Below are 15176 nucleotides of genomic sequence, written 5' to 3'. Positions count from 1 at the left end.
TAAAACTTTTACATTTCCTGATTAATTTACTTTGCAGCCTCAACACTGCATTAAACATTTTTTTGCATTTAACACACTATTTAAAAACCCAATTCATTGCTGTGACTGATATTCCAGAACCATTAATTTAAAAAAAATTGAAGTAAATATATATATATTTTTTTTAAATCAAGTCATGAACAGAACCATCACCTGTGGACTACTTCTTATTGTAGATTAGTTTTGCCACAAGGCAGCAATGCTGAATGTCAAAAAATGGATCAATTAAAGTGTATGCAAAGATGTATTTAAATTTGTTCACTTAATGCACCAAACCGAAAATCCTTTGAGGTAAATGGTTGTGTTAAAATCAGTATCCTAAAGCAACACAGGCCTCTATGCAACAACATTAAAAACGTATTCACTGCAACAGTATAGAAATTTTTAATAGTCTAACAAATCATGTTAATATTTAATAAAACTCTTATAATGTTGATTCAAAAACTCCTCCAAATTAGATGCAGTATCTATTGACAAACACTACAAAAAAAAAAACCCCTCAACATGCCTTCTTTTGGAAATATCTAGATACACAAAATGTCATCGCCCTAAAGGTCAAATTTTAATGTCTACAGGGAGTTTATCAAAGTTCAACAAAAGACTTATCTGTAAACCTTTTCTGTAAGCTTATGCTCTTGGCTCACAAATAGAGTAATTTTACCATTTCTCCAAGCTTTGCTTTTACTTACTATTGGCTCCACCATGTGGCAAACTTGTGTACTGCATTAACAATTAAGTATCTTGCTAGACTTAAGTACCAATAAATGTCCAAAAATAAAGAATATATTCCACACATTCCAAAATGCTAAATTTTACCAAAAACTCCCAAGCATTAGTTCCTAGAACAATTGACAAAAGCATATCAGAAGGCTCCATGCATATTTGTGGTATAGTAGTCAGATCTTGTTAATACAGAAAAGAGAAGTAAATCCAGTGAAAGCAGAAGAATCCTAATTAGGAAAAGAGGAAAAATAGCTACCCACAAGGTATAGCAAGGAAGTTAAAGTAGTATAAAGGAAGTGAACATGAGCTGCAAAAGGGGTAGAATAAAAAGGGAAAAAAACAGAACAAGGGAACAAATTAATAGAGGAGTCAGCCTATTTTCACACGCATGCGACACTTAATAAAAGTTTCAGATGTTTCACGACTGGTCTTCTGTTTAAATTTTAAACTAAAATTCTTCTTGCCCCTCTATGTTTTACGAAAAAAACTGCCACCACCCTGAACAAAGTAAATCTAAGAGAACATCATTCTTCTGAAGTGTAAGTGAACTGAATGGGAAGTGTTTACAGTATCAAGACATTTCGGAAACATGGAGTAGCATTTAGTCACAGCCCTCTCTATTCTGGGAAAATCAAGCCCTCTCTATACAAATATCTTTTCCTATAATGCAAGAACATTTTTTCCTTTCACAATGGTCTCTTCTAGCATTATCTATTAGATTTATTGATTAAGTCATAAAGGGGCGGCGTAATTATAAACTGCACCAAACCTAGAACAGTGAATCATTAAGTTGTATAGGGTAAACTAGAACCACTGGGCTGTCTGTCAAAGGAGGGGTTTTAAAAAAATAAACAGAATAACTTTATATTGATTGGAAATACGAATGTTACAAAACAAAAACAATACTCTGTATCAGTGACCTGTCGGTTTAATTACTTATCATTCCCCCATCTTTACTTTGTTTTCATCCATGTCATTGTTAAAAATGTTAAATAGAATAGGGTCAAAACTATAAGAACATTTACAATTACACTGGATGTGATCTACCCATTTCTAAAAGGAATAACATCCATACTTCAAAAGCTAGTCTCAGCTTACAAGGGTTAGGGGAAAAAAATTCCTTCATGGGCAAGTTATTCCATAACTGATCATTATAGAGTTTCTTAATGCTCTGGAAAATATCTGATTTTGGATATTTTTCAGACAGGAAACTATAAACCACTTTTCTTCTCCAATCAAGGGTGAAACATTTTAGTGCTGAAGGAAGATCATTCTTGGTGGTAGGCCACATTTCTGAAAGTGGCTATCCACAAAAATATGCTGAAACACAAACCTACCATTTTTAGAAAGAGTTGGAACAGGCACCTCTTTGCTCATACTTTGCCAACTGACTGAATTCTCAATTGAATTGTCTGATTAAGAGATGAAGGCAGCAGAGAAGCATGTTCTCTCTTCTAATTATTAAGTTCATTTTAAGATTTATCAAGTCAGCTAGATACTACAACAGACATTCTGTAACTGCTTATAATTACAAATTAAGTGAATCTGTGCTACAACCACACATAGTATTTTCATAATAGTCTGAGGATAGGCAAATAAAGCATCCACATTTAAGTGCAAGATAAGTAAGAAGTTCTAAAAATCAAACAGTGTTGTAAGTAATATTTTAACTGGCATTATTAAGAACTAGACAATGACCTGCAACAGGTACTGGCAATAACTGCACAATCCAGAGATTCAGCCAGATTTGGACTACGACAATGGCCCATACAAGTGTAACAAAGTAGATATCACTGGTTTTCTTCTTTCTAAGAAAAGCTCCAATCTCAGGCCTGTGTCTGCCACCGGAAGTGGATGAAGAGGAAGAAAACGAAGAGGATGAGGCTTGAGAGGGTTGCCCACTTTCTGCCGTTTCTAGAAAAAGAAGAAGTTATCGCATTAATTTCTACTGCTGAACTGAAAGAGGTTACCTAGTAGATCACCAACATTTACCCTAGGGTCTTAACGGCTAAATGCATAGCAGTGCAATCTTACTTCACCAAATAATCCAACAAAAATAGGGAATGTGATAAGTTTTCAAGAGGAAAACAAAATCTAAGATGTATACTATACTGTTAGCTATAAAATGAGAAGAGTTTACTGTATTATCCTTATGGCGAAGATGAATAATGTATTTTGTCTAGGAGTTCAATAAAATCCAAATGCATGCTCCAGGCTATTTTTAAATCAAAACCCTACACTTCAAAGCACACACACTATACTTTGAAGTGAATACTTCCATCTTACAAATCATTTAAGTATAACGCGTGGTGTTCTTTTCAGATATGATCACACTACAATTATACAATATTCATTCTGTGATCTCAATAATATTACCTTGCATGTCATACTTTGTTTTCTTTATGGTATTGTTTCCCAGGATATTAAACAAACAACTTTAAAAATTAGTAGATAACCAATATGTCATTGTATGACTCAGATGACACTAAATGTTTAATTAAGCTTCATCTTCACTAGCTTAAAAGTTAAAGATGAACACATTAAAAATTAAATTTAAGTAGTGCTGACTATTTAACCAGTGTAGAATATTTCATTCTAATCAAAATCCCAGTTTACAGAAAATTAGAATGCATTCCATTCCCCCACCCCAACGAGACTTACCGTAAAGCAATGTACTAATATTCTACAAAAGCATTTGTGTGGCTCATTTTTGTTCTTTGACTTTTAGAGATTAACTAGTAGCTTTCGCACAGGTGTGATCTGTAAACCCAAAATGGCAGAGAACTTAAAAATCAGATGGTAACAGACCGTGAATCCCAGTGTTGATTGAACCTGGTAATATTCTGAACAAAAAAAAGCTCTCAACCATGATAACAGTATCCATCACTTCATACTGACACAAAAGACATTCTAATCTTCAGAGGGACAATTCTGGAATCTTGGTATTAGGAATGCAGGTTTGTCATAGTTGGAAAAAGGTCATGGATACTGTGATTTTCCCATTTGTCTGTGATTTGTTTTGTGTCCATAATTTTATTAAACTCACTCCACAGTAGCGGTTTCTGTCCCACAAGGCTGGGCCCACCTCCCAACTCTGGTTGTTGAGACCAGGTGCTGTCAATGAAAGGGTGGCTCGGCCAAACCAGAATGGCACTGCAACCCCCTGCACCAGGTCGCAACGGCCAGAGTGGGGAGCTGGGCCGAGCCTCAGGAGGAATGTGGGGAGGGCTTGCTCTCCAGCAGCCCTCCTCCTCATTCGTGTCTCTGTTTATTTACAAAAAAAAAAAAACCCACAAAATCTGTGACTTTCACTAAGAAATAAAAATGCTCAAGGATTTTTGATAAAAATGCTGTGACAAATCTGCATCCCTACTTTATGTAGCCAGATACTACTGTCAGTGAAATTTGCAGGTGGCTCTTCTGGTTGTAGACATCTGCATAAGAGCCAGGCAACAAAACTGCATCCTACACTAGTCTACCCACTACATGGTTCAACTCCGTGTTCAACAGAACGTAGCCTCAGAGGTGTTGGGAATTGATTTTATTAAGCTTTACTAGCATGAAGTGCCTGGTTTTAGATGATGGGAGAAAAAAATACCAGCAGGCTTCTTGGTTATCTTCAAACCTGATTTTGCACATATCACTAACTGGGACTGACATTACTTGAAGAACACTTATGATCATGCAGGAAGACCAGGCCCTAGTTCATCTGAAAAGCTGTACCATGCTGAATAGTAAAAGATAGTTTCCGACTTTATTACGTAATGTATCACTCAGGCAAAGAATGCAATTCCTCTGCTGGATATTCTGTTAAGTCATATTTATCACAATCAGGAGTTTAGCGTCCAAACAAAGTTCTAGGAACTATATTATTTTATATATTACTGCATGTACACAACTCCTTTCCTCTTACTTTCATTCCCAAACACAATATGGTAAATCTAAGCAATGTTATAGCAGTGGGCAAAACTCCAAACATACGTCAGTGGGAAGAAAGTGCTAAAGCAAAGGGAAAACAAAGGCAAGAGACTTGAGATGATAGCTCCTATAAGTCCTGCCACATGGCTACTTAGCCTATCCATTTTCCCCCCAAAAATACGGCAGCGTTTGCTTTCACTTACCAGAAATTTTAGAAACACTTCATACCGTCGGGAAGGACCCAGTACTATCATTGATGGAATAGAATTTCCACAATATTCAGCCACAAAACAAGGGAAGCACAAATAAAGCTCTGTATAACCAAAGTGCCTTATAGTGTGGTAACAATTTTTTTTAAATTAACATTGTGGGTAAGTGCACACACTAGCAGAAAGCTTGAAGCATTGTTCTTTGACCAACTAATGAAAAGCAACAGTATCAAAATTCAGAAATAATCAATTTTTCTGCAACTAATAAACACCACTTAGCACTAGTAATGTATTTGCGGAGTAGGCACACAGGAGTCTTCATTCTGAAAACTGATGTATACCTGGTGGTTAAGCTTGAAGAATAACTGAAAATTTCTGTAGAATCTTAAACCTCTCATGAAAAACAGAGTTCCAAAGTAGGATGAAAATACCAAGTCACTCTGGATCAACAAAATAAAGTTAAGAAGTGTTTAAGCTTTGCAGTTCCAGAATTCTGAGCCTCAACAACCATGAACATGGTGGAACAAAACCAAGTAGAAATTTGAAAACACTCAGTTGATCAATAATGATGAACAATGTTCCCAAAGAAGACTGCTAGATCAGTCTGGAAAATTGCTTCCATCAAAAGAAGACAGGGAGTCCCATTTTTTTCCCCTTTCTGACTATAAAGGAAAGTTGACTACAAAATCTACACTGAAAAATGGGGTTATATTCCCAAGAAAGTTACCCAAAGCACATTTATAGATTGTATACCTGCAGCACGTGCATGTATATTATTCACAGATATATAATCTCCAGCGAGAGGCATAGCTAAAGCTTTAAGAATAAAAATAATCTGCCTTAAGAAAACATATTTCCAATCCAGCTTCCAAGAAGAAATATCAGATTGGAGTGGAGGAATGTATTGCATTTATTGGCAACTGTTTGACACATGACCAGTAGGCCATCCAAAAATCTAGCTAAATCACTTCTCTCATACTTCCAGGCTTCATAAATCTTTTTTTTTTTTTTTTTTGGGGGGGGGTGGGGGGCATGAGGGGATGAGCAAAACAAAAGATACCACATCCCACACTCAAGGGAAACAGCTGCAAAAGAAAAGAAGACAGCTATAGCCATATTGCTCCAACCTGAAATTTCAAGAGATCTCTTAGGACATTTTTTCCAATTTATTCATGTGAAGAAGTGCTTATCTTTGAAATTTTAGCATGCTAGTCTGAGTGAAGAGGTTACTTTCACTTGGAACAGCATGAAATACTATGAGAGCAGAAAGATTGTCTTTATTTTAAAGATGAGTGTGTTGCTAAATGTTTGAAATCTGAATCTTCTTTGAGTACTATTTGCATTGGAACACTTAAATTAGTAAACGTGTATGTGACTACACCTGTGTATCCATCTCTCTCAGAGTAAGATATCGTTAGACTGCTGCACATCAGTTACTACCTGGTGGTGGAAGTAGCTTTTTAACTTCAATGAAGCCAATGTTTAGCTAGAAGACATTTTATTAATGCCGTGTGCTTGAAATAACCTTACACTGATCTGTATGTCCCATCACATGAAGCATTATTTGTGTGTTGAAACCAAGATCATGTCTTTTAAACTCACTTATTTTTGCAGTAGCTTGAAATTTATTTTTATTTAGGATATTCAAGTTCAAGTTTGAGATTAGGGCACTCTAGTCCCATCAGGTCGCTGTGCCTGTTTTGATAGTTCATCCTCAGATGTTGATGGAATATTTTAGTTTCCAGAGAGTTCTGGAGGACTATTATTTTGTCAGCAAAATATTCCATCAAAGGCCTATTTAGTCATTATAGTGATCTTTTGCCCATGACCAAAGAGGCTTTCCACCCCCAAATAATACTTATTGAACCTTCATCTTCTCAAGTTGCTGCTTACAGATTACCTGCAACACAAACCAGATACACTGTCTTTGAAACTGCATGACGAATTAAACTGCAAGAATAAAACGTTTAGTCTTGTGCCATGGTTGAGCAGATCAAAAGGAAGCCTTTTGCCTCCACAGTACTGTCCACAAAGTCTTGCATTACAAAGCTGCCTCCACTCACACACGAAGCCTAACTTTTTCTTGCTACCATGAAGATATCAAGGGAAAGCAATAAGTACAGCAGGAAATACACCAAGAAAAAGCTCTTTTCACAGAACACTAATTATGAAAGAAAACTTCTCCCTGGCACCACTTCTGCATCTGCAGGTAACAGTTTAAATGACTAGGTCATAAAAATTGTATGTAAAATAGTCATTTACATGTTAATACTGCTGTCTTTTGAACAACTTTTAAACCAGGAACACCAACTCCACAGGAAAAAGTGTGGTAATTTGTGAGTCGGAGAATGTTTTAAAAATTGTTTCTAGTTTCCTCTTGGTTCATGCTTTAAGAACAAATTCAAATATTTTCTTACTGAGTGATCAGTCACCTGAGGGTTGGGGTGAATGTTGCTCATTACTTGACTCATATCCTGTGACAGATATTGCCATGGCAATTGTAGAAGCAGCAATGGAAATCATTTGACCAGGAAGTTCTGTCCCTATAAAAATAAATACACAAGTAAGTAAAGAGTTGGGAAGAGGTTGATTCTTATCACAATACTATTTTTATTTCTGTTGTTCAACATCCAGTTTCACTGAAGTACAATTTCAATGAAGTGGATAAATATTCACTTTAATAGTTACATATATTATGTAGACCCAGTGTGATCATCTTGTGATGTTTCACTCCATATTCTTTATGAAAATATGCTTCTGATATGAATATGACATAACTGAGAGATACTTTATGCAAGATGGCTCATGTAAGATATCATTGGAAAGGTTCTGATTTACCGAATGTGATTATCCAATTTGTATGCCTGTATCATTTCTGTATCTGAAGTTAGGAGTATTAACTATGTATCTGTATTTCAAATGGGTTACTTTGGGTGTCACCCCTAACTAGCCCTTCAGGTACAACAATGGAAAAGCCAGACAGGGCTAATGGCCCGTTAGCAAAGACAACGGACTGTGAAAGAGCTTAGTCTTCCTGTGGACACTCCAGACAGCTTACGAATAATGGCTGCCACAGCCCTGCAGAGACATGGGTTTGAGTCACCTGGTACTGGACTCACCCCTTGGAATGCCAGTGTTCTTCCACTGGGTGACAAAAGTTTCCTGCCACACACACAAGAGCTAAACAAGGCAGGGGAGTGACATCATTGTGGTTCTTCTCTGCCTCCTCACCCAAAGAGACACTGAAAAACACCTGGAAACAAGAACTGAACTGGGGGGTGGGGGGGGGGAGGGGAAGGGTTGAGCCCAAGCTGGAAGGGCATCTAGCTTGTGAGTAATAATATCTGAGGTCTCAAGCTGGAGACCAGTGAAGCTGCATTTCAAGACTTTCTGTAATTTACCTGTGACAATATTTAGGGTGAGAAATTACTATTTGTAACTAATTTCTTTAGTGAAACAAGCTTAGTATGCGTGTTTTGGTTTATTTGCTTATCAAACAGAACAAAGCAGATTACTCTCTCTTTAACCACTTAAAATTCGCCTTTTGTAGTTAATAAACTTATTTCTTGTTTATAATACAACCCCATTTGTGCATTGCATAATGGGCGGGGGTAAGAGGCTGTGCATACCTTAGTCCACATTGAGGGAGAAGGTGGATTTCATAATATACTTTTGGGTCTGCACTCCAAAGGAGGTGGACACTTGAGTGCTGGGACAAGTCCCTTAAGCTGAGGCTTCCCAAAGCTGATCTCAGTATCTGTGTCATTCTGCAGTTGGGTGTGTGTGCACTGGCGGAGGCTTGATAGTTTGGCTCAGCAAGACAGGTAAAAAGGGTGCCCTGGTTGGCAAAACTGGCTCACTGATATCCCAGCACATCGGGTGGCACCTTGAGGGGTCCAACCCGTCACACATCTACCACTGTGAACTTTTCAAAATTTAATCTCAAGAAAATGTATGCATTTAATGCCATGGCTGTGGTCTAGAATACTCATGGGGGAATTCTGTCTCACTGAAAAACTCATGTTCCCCGCAGAATTTTTTTTCCCTCCACATAAAATACAGTCTGCTTGAAAGGTGCTGCAATTACACCTTTCACTCACTAGGGGCTGCTATGGCACCAGAACAGAGGGCAGCTGCTCCCACTTTGGAGCAGCCAGCCACAGCGAGGGGAGAGGGAGCAGAAGACACTGCATTCCTAACAGCGCCCTGCCCATATGTCCAAATAAGGAGGCCAGAATATGGGGGGAGGGGGAGACAGACAGCATGGGTCACATAGGGCTGCTGGGGAGATCACAGACTAGGGTTCAGAAGGGCTAGTGTGGGGGACAACTGGGGCAGTGGCTGAATGGAAGTGGGGGTGCAAGCGTGGCTGAGTGAGGGTGAAGGGCTAAATGTGGACGGGGAGAGGAGTGCAGGGTCACATCGAGACAGGGACAGATGTGCCTGACAGAGGATAGGGGTCAACTGAAGTCTGCATAGGGGATGAGCGCCAACAATCCCTCCATACCCTTGCCCCTAAAACAACCTGTACCATACTTCTCCCACCCACATCTAACAACCCTCCAGGTTCACTCCCTGCCTCCTTCCCAGCAATTACTTCCCTCTCCTTCAGCTCCTCCATTACCCTGATCTGCACCCCTTCTCCCTGCCTTTGCACTGCTTCTGAGGGGTGCAGGAAATACATTTCTGTACAATAGTTTAAATTAATTTACTCAAAGTTACCAGTAAGAAATCTATTGCCTAAAAAAACATTTCATGAATCTTTGTCGTCTGTATTCTTACAGACATACTTGCTGACAGGTATTCTGAAATAAAATGACTAAAATAATTGAAACGGTTTTGATTATATTGCATTATTTTAACAAATAAAATATGCAGAATTTTATAATATTGTGTGCAGAATTTAATTTTTTGGCACAGTATTCCCCCAGGACTACCTAGGAAGAGATCTCTCTTCTTGTCAGCCATATCATCTGTGAAATCCAGCTCACCAAAACTGTTCCAAGTGGCAAGCAATCTGATTAACCTGAAACCTCTACAGTTAGTAATAAAGTTTAGTGACCAAGAAGAACAGTTTCAGGGAAAACTGTGTCAGAGAGTGCAATAAATCCATATTCTAAGTGTTTTTAGGAGTGCTTGAGTACTGACCACCAGCCAAATGTAAATTGGACCATGTACTGTATCCTCAATGATTAATCATTGCAGCCAACATGAGGAGCTCTCAGTTTCTAGAAACTATTTTGGTACAACTAGTATGCATGAGGGATGACTTCCATCCAGTGGAATTCATAGTAGGAGAAAACAGTTTAATCTCAACTGACATCTACACTTGGATCTTAATGGAAAATGTTGAGTGGAAGAATTCTAAGCATTTGTGGTTACTAATGAGAAACTTAAGGATTGGTAAAATGGTCTCAATAAGTTACTGCACAGCAACACTTATTTCACTAGGAGGGTTGTGAAGCACTGGAATGGGTTACTTAGGGAGGTGGTGGAATCTCCATCCTTAGAGGTTTTTAAGGCCTGGCTTGACAAAGCCCTGGCTGGGATAATTTAGTTGGTGTTGGTCCTGCTTTGAGCAGGGGATTGGACTAGATGACCTCCTGAGGTCTCTTCCAACTCTAATATTCTATGATTCTAACACAGTGTGTGACTCTACAGTACACCAGTTTGACACACAGCAACATCCTGTGTGGGCACTGCTATTGCACAGTACAAGAAGTTCTGGAGTGCAGTTTGGCATCCTACTACTTAAAGACACACAGGGACTTCCATTGTGCTGTAGCTTCATCCAGACGGCACATAACTTCAAAGCAAACTGATGTGCTATCGATTCAAACCCTCAGTAGAGAAGCTCTAGTCTCCCCACTGCCCACCTCTGACATGATTACAGGTGCAGTTAAAGTTGTTGACATACTTTAACAGTGCATTCCATACATTTAAGTGTGTTTCTTTAAATTTAATCTTAATTGTGAATTTCCTGGGTTTCCAATGCTTCTTGCATACCCCAGACTAACTACACAAGTATTGAAATGTTTTAATCTTAATTTACCAATATGTAGCTCAACCTTAACTTCAGTTTAACAAAATTTTGGAATTTTCTTAGGTTCTTCAAATGATTTGAACTATGAATGCTCTGATGTGATTTTCTTTATTCTCTAGGCCAGTGGTTCTCAAACAGAGGTTTGAGCCCCTGGGGGGCTGCAAGGAGGTTTCAGGGGTTCACCAAGCAGGGCTACCATTAGACTCGCTGGGGCCCAGATCAGAAAGCTGAAGCCCCACCGCATGGAGCTGAAGCCAGAGGCCTTGAGCCCCACCACCCCCAGGGCTGAAGCCAAAACTTGAGCAATTTAGCTTCACAGGGGCCCCTGTGGCATTGGGCCCCAGGCAACTGCCCTGCTTGCTACTGCCTAACATAGACCCTGGCTTTTCTATGCAGAAAACCAGTTGTTATGCCACAGGTGGGCCATGGAGTTCTTATAGCATATTGGGGGAGGCCTCAATAAGCAAAAGGTTGAGAACCCCCGCCCTAGAGCACCCTGCTGAAGAGCAACAGGACATGATGCGAGTGCAGAACGAGTTCTTTACTCCCTGGGACCTACTGCATACTTCCCAGGGACAATCAATTTGAGGGCAAGGATTCTTTGTTTTCTGGGATTCCCTCCATGTGGATCAGGATGCATTAAGATGAGTGGAAAAGGGAAGTGTTTTCTTTATTTCTCAAGATTCTTTTTCTTTCCTTCAGGTTCTCTTCCCCATCACAACTCAGGGAATTCCTCTCTCCTTTCCACATTTCCTCTGCAAGCTTAAGTTCTCATCTTCAGTGTCCTACCTTTATCTTTGATCTTGGAAGATTTTTAGTCCTTTGGAAACAGACACTAACATGTATGACACTGCCCAGTGTAATGAAACTGGTTTGTTCAGCCTGATCCCATCCCACCCTCTCCGGCCCCAGTATAAGATTAAGGGCATGTCTACACTTACCTCCGGCGCGATCGATCCAGTGGGGGTCAATTTATCGCATCTAGTGAAGATGCGATAAATCAACTGCCAAGCACTCTTCCGTCGACTCCGGTACTCCACCAGAGCGAGACGCATAGGCGGAATCGACGGAGGAGCATCAGCAGTTGACCTACCGCAGTGAAGACACCGTGGTAAGTAGATCTAAGTACGTTGACTTCAGCTACATTATTCACGTAGCTGAAGCTGCACAACTTAGATCGATTTCCCCACCACCACCACCTAGTGTAGACCAGGCCTAAGACTCCTAAATAATATTTCCCTAGAAAGTCTCCTAGGATTTAAATCTACCCACTGACAAAATGCCTTTGGCCCATGACTGGAGCTCCGAAAATGAACATTTGTGCTGGGAAAACATTAAACTGGCGTATATGAATTAGTAAGAAATAAACATCTTTAATCCTGTATTGCCCCGGTTCTGAGCAAGTATTATCTTCATATCTTTGTATAAACAACCCAGTCTGCAAGCATATTGGTCACACTAATGAGAAGCTAGAAGTGGAACAGAAATTGCAGTTTAGAACAACAGTCTGGATTCTATAGAGTCACTACAGAAACCTAACATTAGTATACTGCAAAATATTTTATTAGATAGAACCAATCAGACTTCAGTTTTAGGAAACATAATCCATGATATTTTTAATTAGCAAAAACTCCTACTTTCGCTATAATAGAGAGTACACATACACAAGTCATATGATATTAAAATAAACTCATGAGTAACCCAAGCAATTTTAAGATTTCAAGTCCTCCATTTTCCATAAGTTTACCTTGGTTGACAAAGTGAATAAGACAATAAGAAAAGTGACTTATTTCTTACCAGAAGACTCCTTTCCGCCCCGTTGCTCATGCAACATGCCCACAGTCATCAGAAATACTATAACCAGAAATACTGGAATCCTCCAAGAGCCGGCCACAGAAGCTGGAAAAAAAATAAGATTTTTCAGCAAAGTTTTTCAAAATTTAATCAAAAAATGTTAGTATAATGCAGCCATTCTGAAGAGGGCAGCCACAAGTGGAACCCAGCAAGTATAGATAGATATCAGTGTCTAATATCACAGAAGTGTGAGAAATTTTTCTACATCTAAAAAAATATTTAGACTTTTATGCATTTCTTTCCATTCTTATGGGACATTTACATTTCTCAATACTCGTTCTAATACCTATTAGTCAGTGTTCTTTTTATTCAATTAGTATTACATTATATTGGATATATAATTTTAAAGTTATTTTTTAAAATAACTTACATTTCAGAATAACTAAAAAAACAACTTCCTTTTAGTAGAACTTCTATATAGAATGAGACCAAGGCGTTTTCTTGCTTGCTCTTTTTTTTTTTTTGGGGGGGGGGGGGCGGGGGGGGGGATTTGAAGACCAATATTTGTTTGGCTGAAAAGTAACCCATAAAGCCACTACATGAGATCTTAAACCACAAAATAGAGTACGTATGGGCAAATTAGTGCAACAGTGCAAAAGAAATGCTGCCTTAGTAAGACATGAAGGAGTGAGCTATGAGCTCTTTTAAGGATATTAGCTTATTATTAAATGTATTAATTAGCTACTGTAATGGCTAGTGAGCCCATACAGTTATGCTATTAGAAAGGCAGAAATAGAACACAATCTTAGTAAAAAAAAAAAAAATTAAACATCCTTGATATTATCAATATGCTCGGACTGGCTGTAGGAGGAAGAATTTATTTTCATGTTAATTCTGCCTTTTAGATCTTTAATCTTTGTTACTGAGATTCTCTCTCTCTCTCTAAAAAAAAAAAAAAAAAAAAAAAAAAAAAAAAAAAGTTACAGATGAGGGACCAAATTCTCTCCTGTGGCCAGCTCCGTCAAGGAGCTGGTTCTGATCCTTGATTCTAAGGGCCAATCAGCACCTGGCCCCCGCCAGCATTTAGAGCAGCCGCTCTAACTTACACCAGTGAAAAAAACGCAGGCAGTGCTACAGAGTTCCTCCATATCCCCACACTGTTCACTAGCACAAAAGCTACCGCCTGCAAACTTTACACCAGCGATGAGTTCTCCTGCACCAAGAGAAATTCTCTGCTGGCTATTTGCAGTAAGAATCTGGATCCTTTGCGCCACCTGAGGAGGGCAAAGGGGCTGGATCTCAGTTGAGAATTTAGCCCAAGGTTGTTCTTTGTTAAGCTTCCGAACTACATTTTATACATAAACACAATGTTGTGTTACCCACCTAAGTGGAAGAGCAGTATTATCCAGACAGGAATGGAGATTGCTCTTAAGTAACGCTCAGTGCTTGCATTCCACTTGAATGAAATGGTCAACAGATAACCGACAACCAAGGTCCATATCTTTAAAATAAGAAGATACTTATGGGCATACATATGTACTACACATACATCAATATATACATATCCATATTAATCAACAGTTTGGGTTTTTTATATGAACTCCTGCACCTTCGAGAGTTGTCTATCCCAGAGGTTCTCAAACTGTGGTCCATGGACCACCAATGGTCCACGAGCTCCATTCAGGTGGGCTGCGGATAGCTCCCTCTAAGTTGCAAGCCTGGGTGGCCGCACACAAGAGAATGAAGGGCCATCCACCTAATTAGTGGAGCTACGCAGGCGTGACTCCACTAATTAGGTGCCTGGACCCTGGAGAAGATGCACATGTAAAGTGAGGTGGTGGCCTTGGGGGGAAATAGGGGGTAGGTGGGAAGGAACTGTGGGGTGAGAAGAGGGGGTGCGGAGGGATTTGGGATGTGCAGGGCTGCAGCAGCCAGAGAAAGAGGTGACTTTCCCCAGCTCCAGGGCTGCAGCTGCCGGGGAGAGATGACACTCTTTCCCAGCCTCAACTCTGTGGCAGGGGAGAGACCCCCCCTTTCCAGCCCCAGCTCGGGGACTGCTGTGGTGGAGGAGAGAGGGAGAGACTCCCCCTCCTTCCCAGCCCTAACTTGGGGGCTGCTGTGGCAGGGGAGAGAGGGCACATCCATTGCATTAGAAAGGTAAGACTACTGATCTTCAAGTATGAATTGTGTGCTTTTATTTGTAGAACAAAAAAAAGTTTATTATTAAGGTTTTTTTTACTATAGCACTTTTAACCAAACCACTTTACAATAGTTAGCTAATGGTACAAACAACATTTGGAAAGATCATTAAGTGGTTCTCCGAAACCCTCAGCAATTTTCAAGTGGTCAGCGGAAAAAAAAAGTTTGAGAACCACTGCTTTACAGTGTTAAGCCACACTTGGGAAAAAAAAGTGGATCAATCTTTAAATCAGAATATTTGCAACTATTAA

General features: G+C 39.4%; 1 protein-coding gene across 2 annotated transcripts in view; it reads right to left on the bottom strand.

Moving 5' to 3' along the window:
- Positions 1-15176, bottom strand: part of TMEM245 (transmembrane protein 245) — a 138304-nt gene that overhangs the window by 108792 nt on the left and 14336 nt on the right. For both annotated transcript variants that reach the window (XM_054018802.1, XM_054018803.1), the window contains exons 2-5: positions 14110-14227; positions 12730-12831; positions 7322-7432; positions 2461-2676 (exon numbers count right to left, since the gene is read on the bottom strand). In XM_054018802.1, coding sequence (XP_053874777.1) covers positions 2461-2676; positions 7322-7432; positions 12730-12831; positions 14110-14227 — 547 coding nt within the window. The remainder of the gene's footprint in view (positions 1-2460; positions 2677-7321; positions 7433-12729; positions 12832-14109; positions 14228-15176) is intronic.

The sequence above is a fragment of the Malaclemys terrapin genome, chromosome 2 (assembly GCF_027887155.1).
Source record: "Malaclemys terrapin pileata isolate rMalTer1 chromosome 2, rMalTer1.hap1, whole genome shotgun sequence".
Taxonomy (NCBI): domain Eukaryota; kingdom Metazoa; phylum Chordata; order Testudines; family Emydidae; genus Malaclemys; species Malaclemys terrapin.
This window is presented reverse-complemented; position numbering and strand designations above follow the sequence as displayed.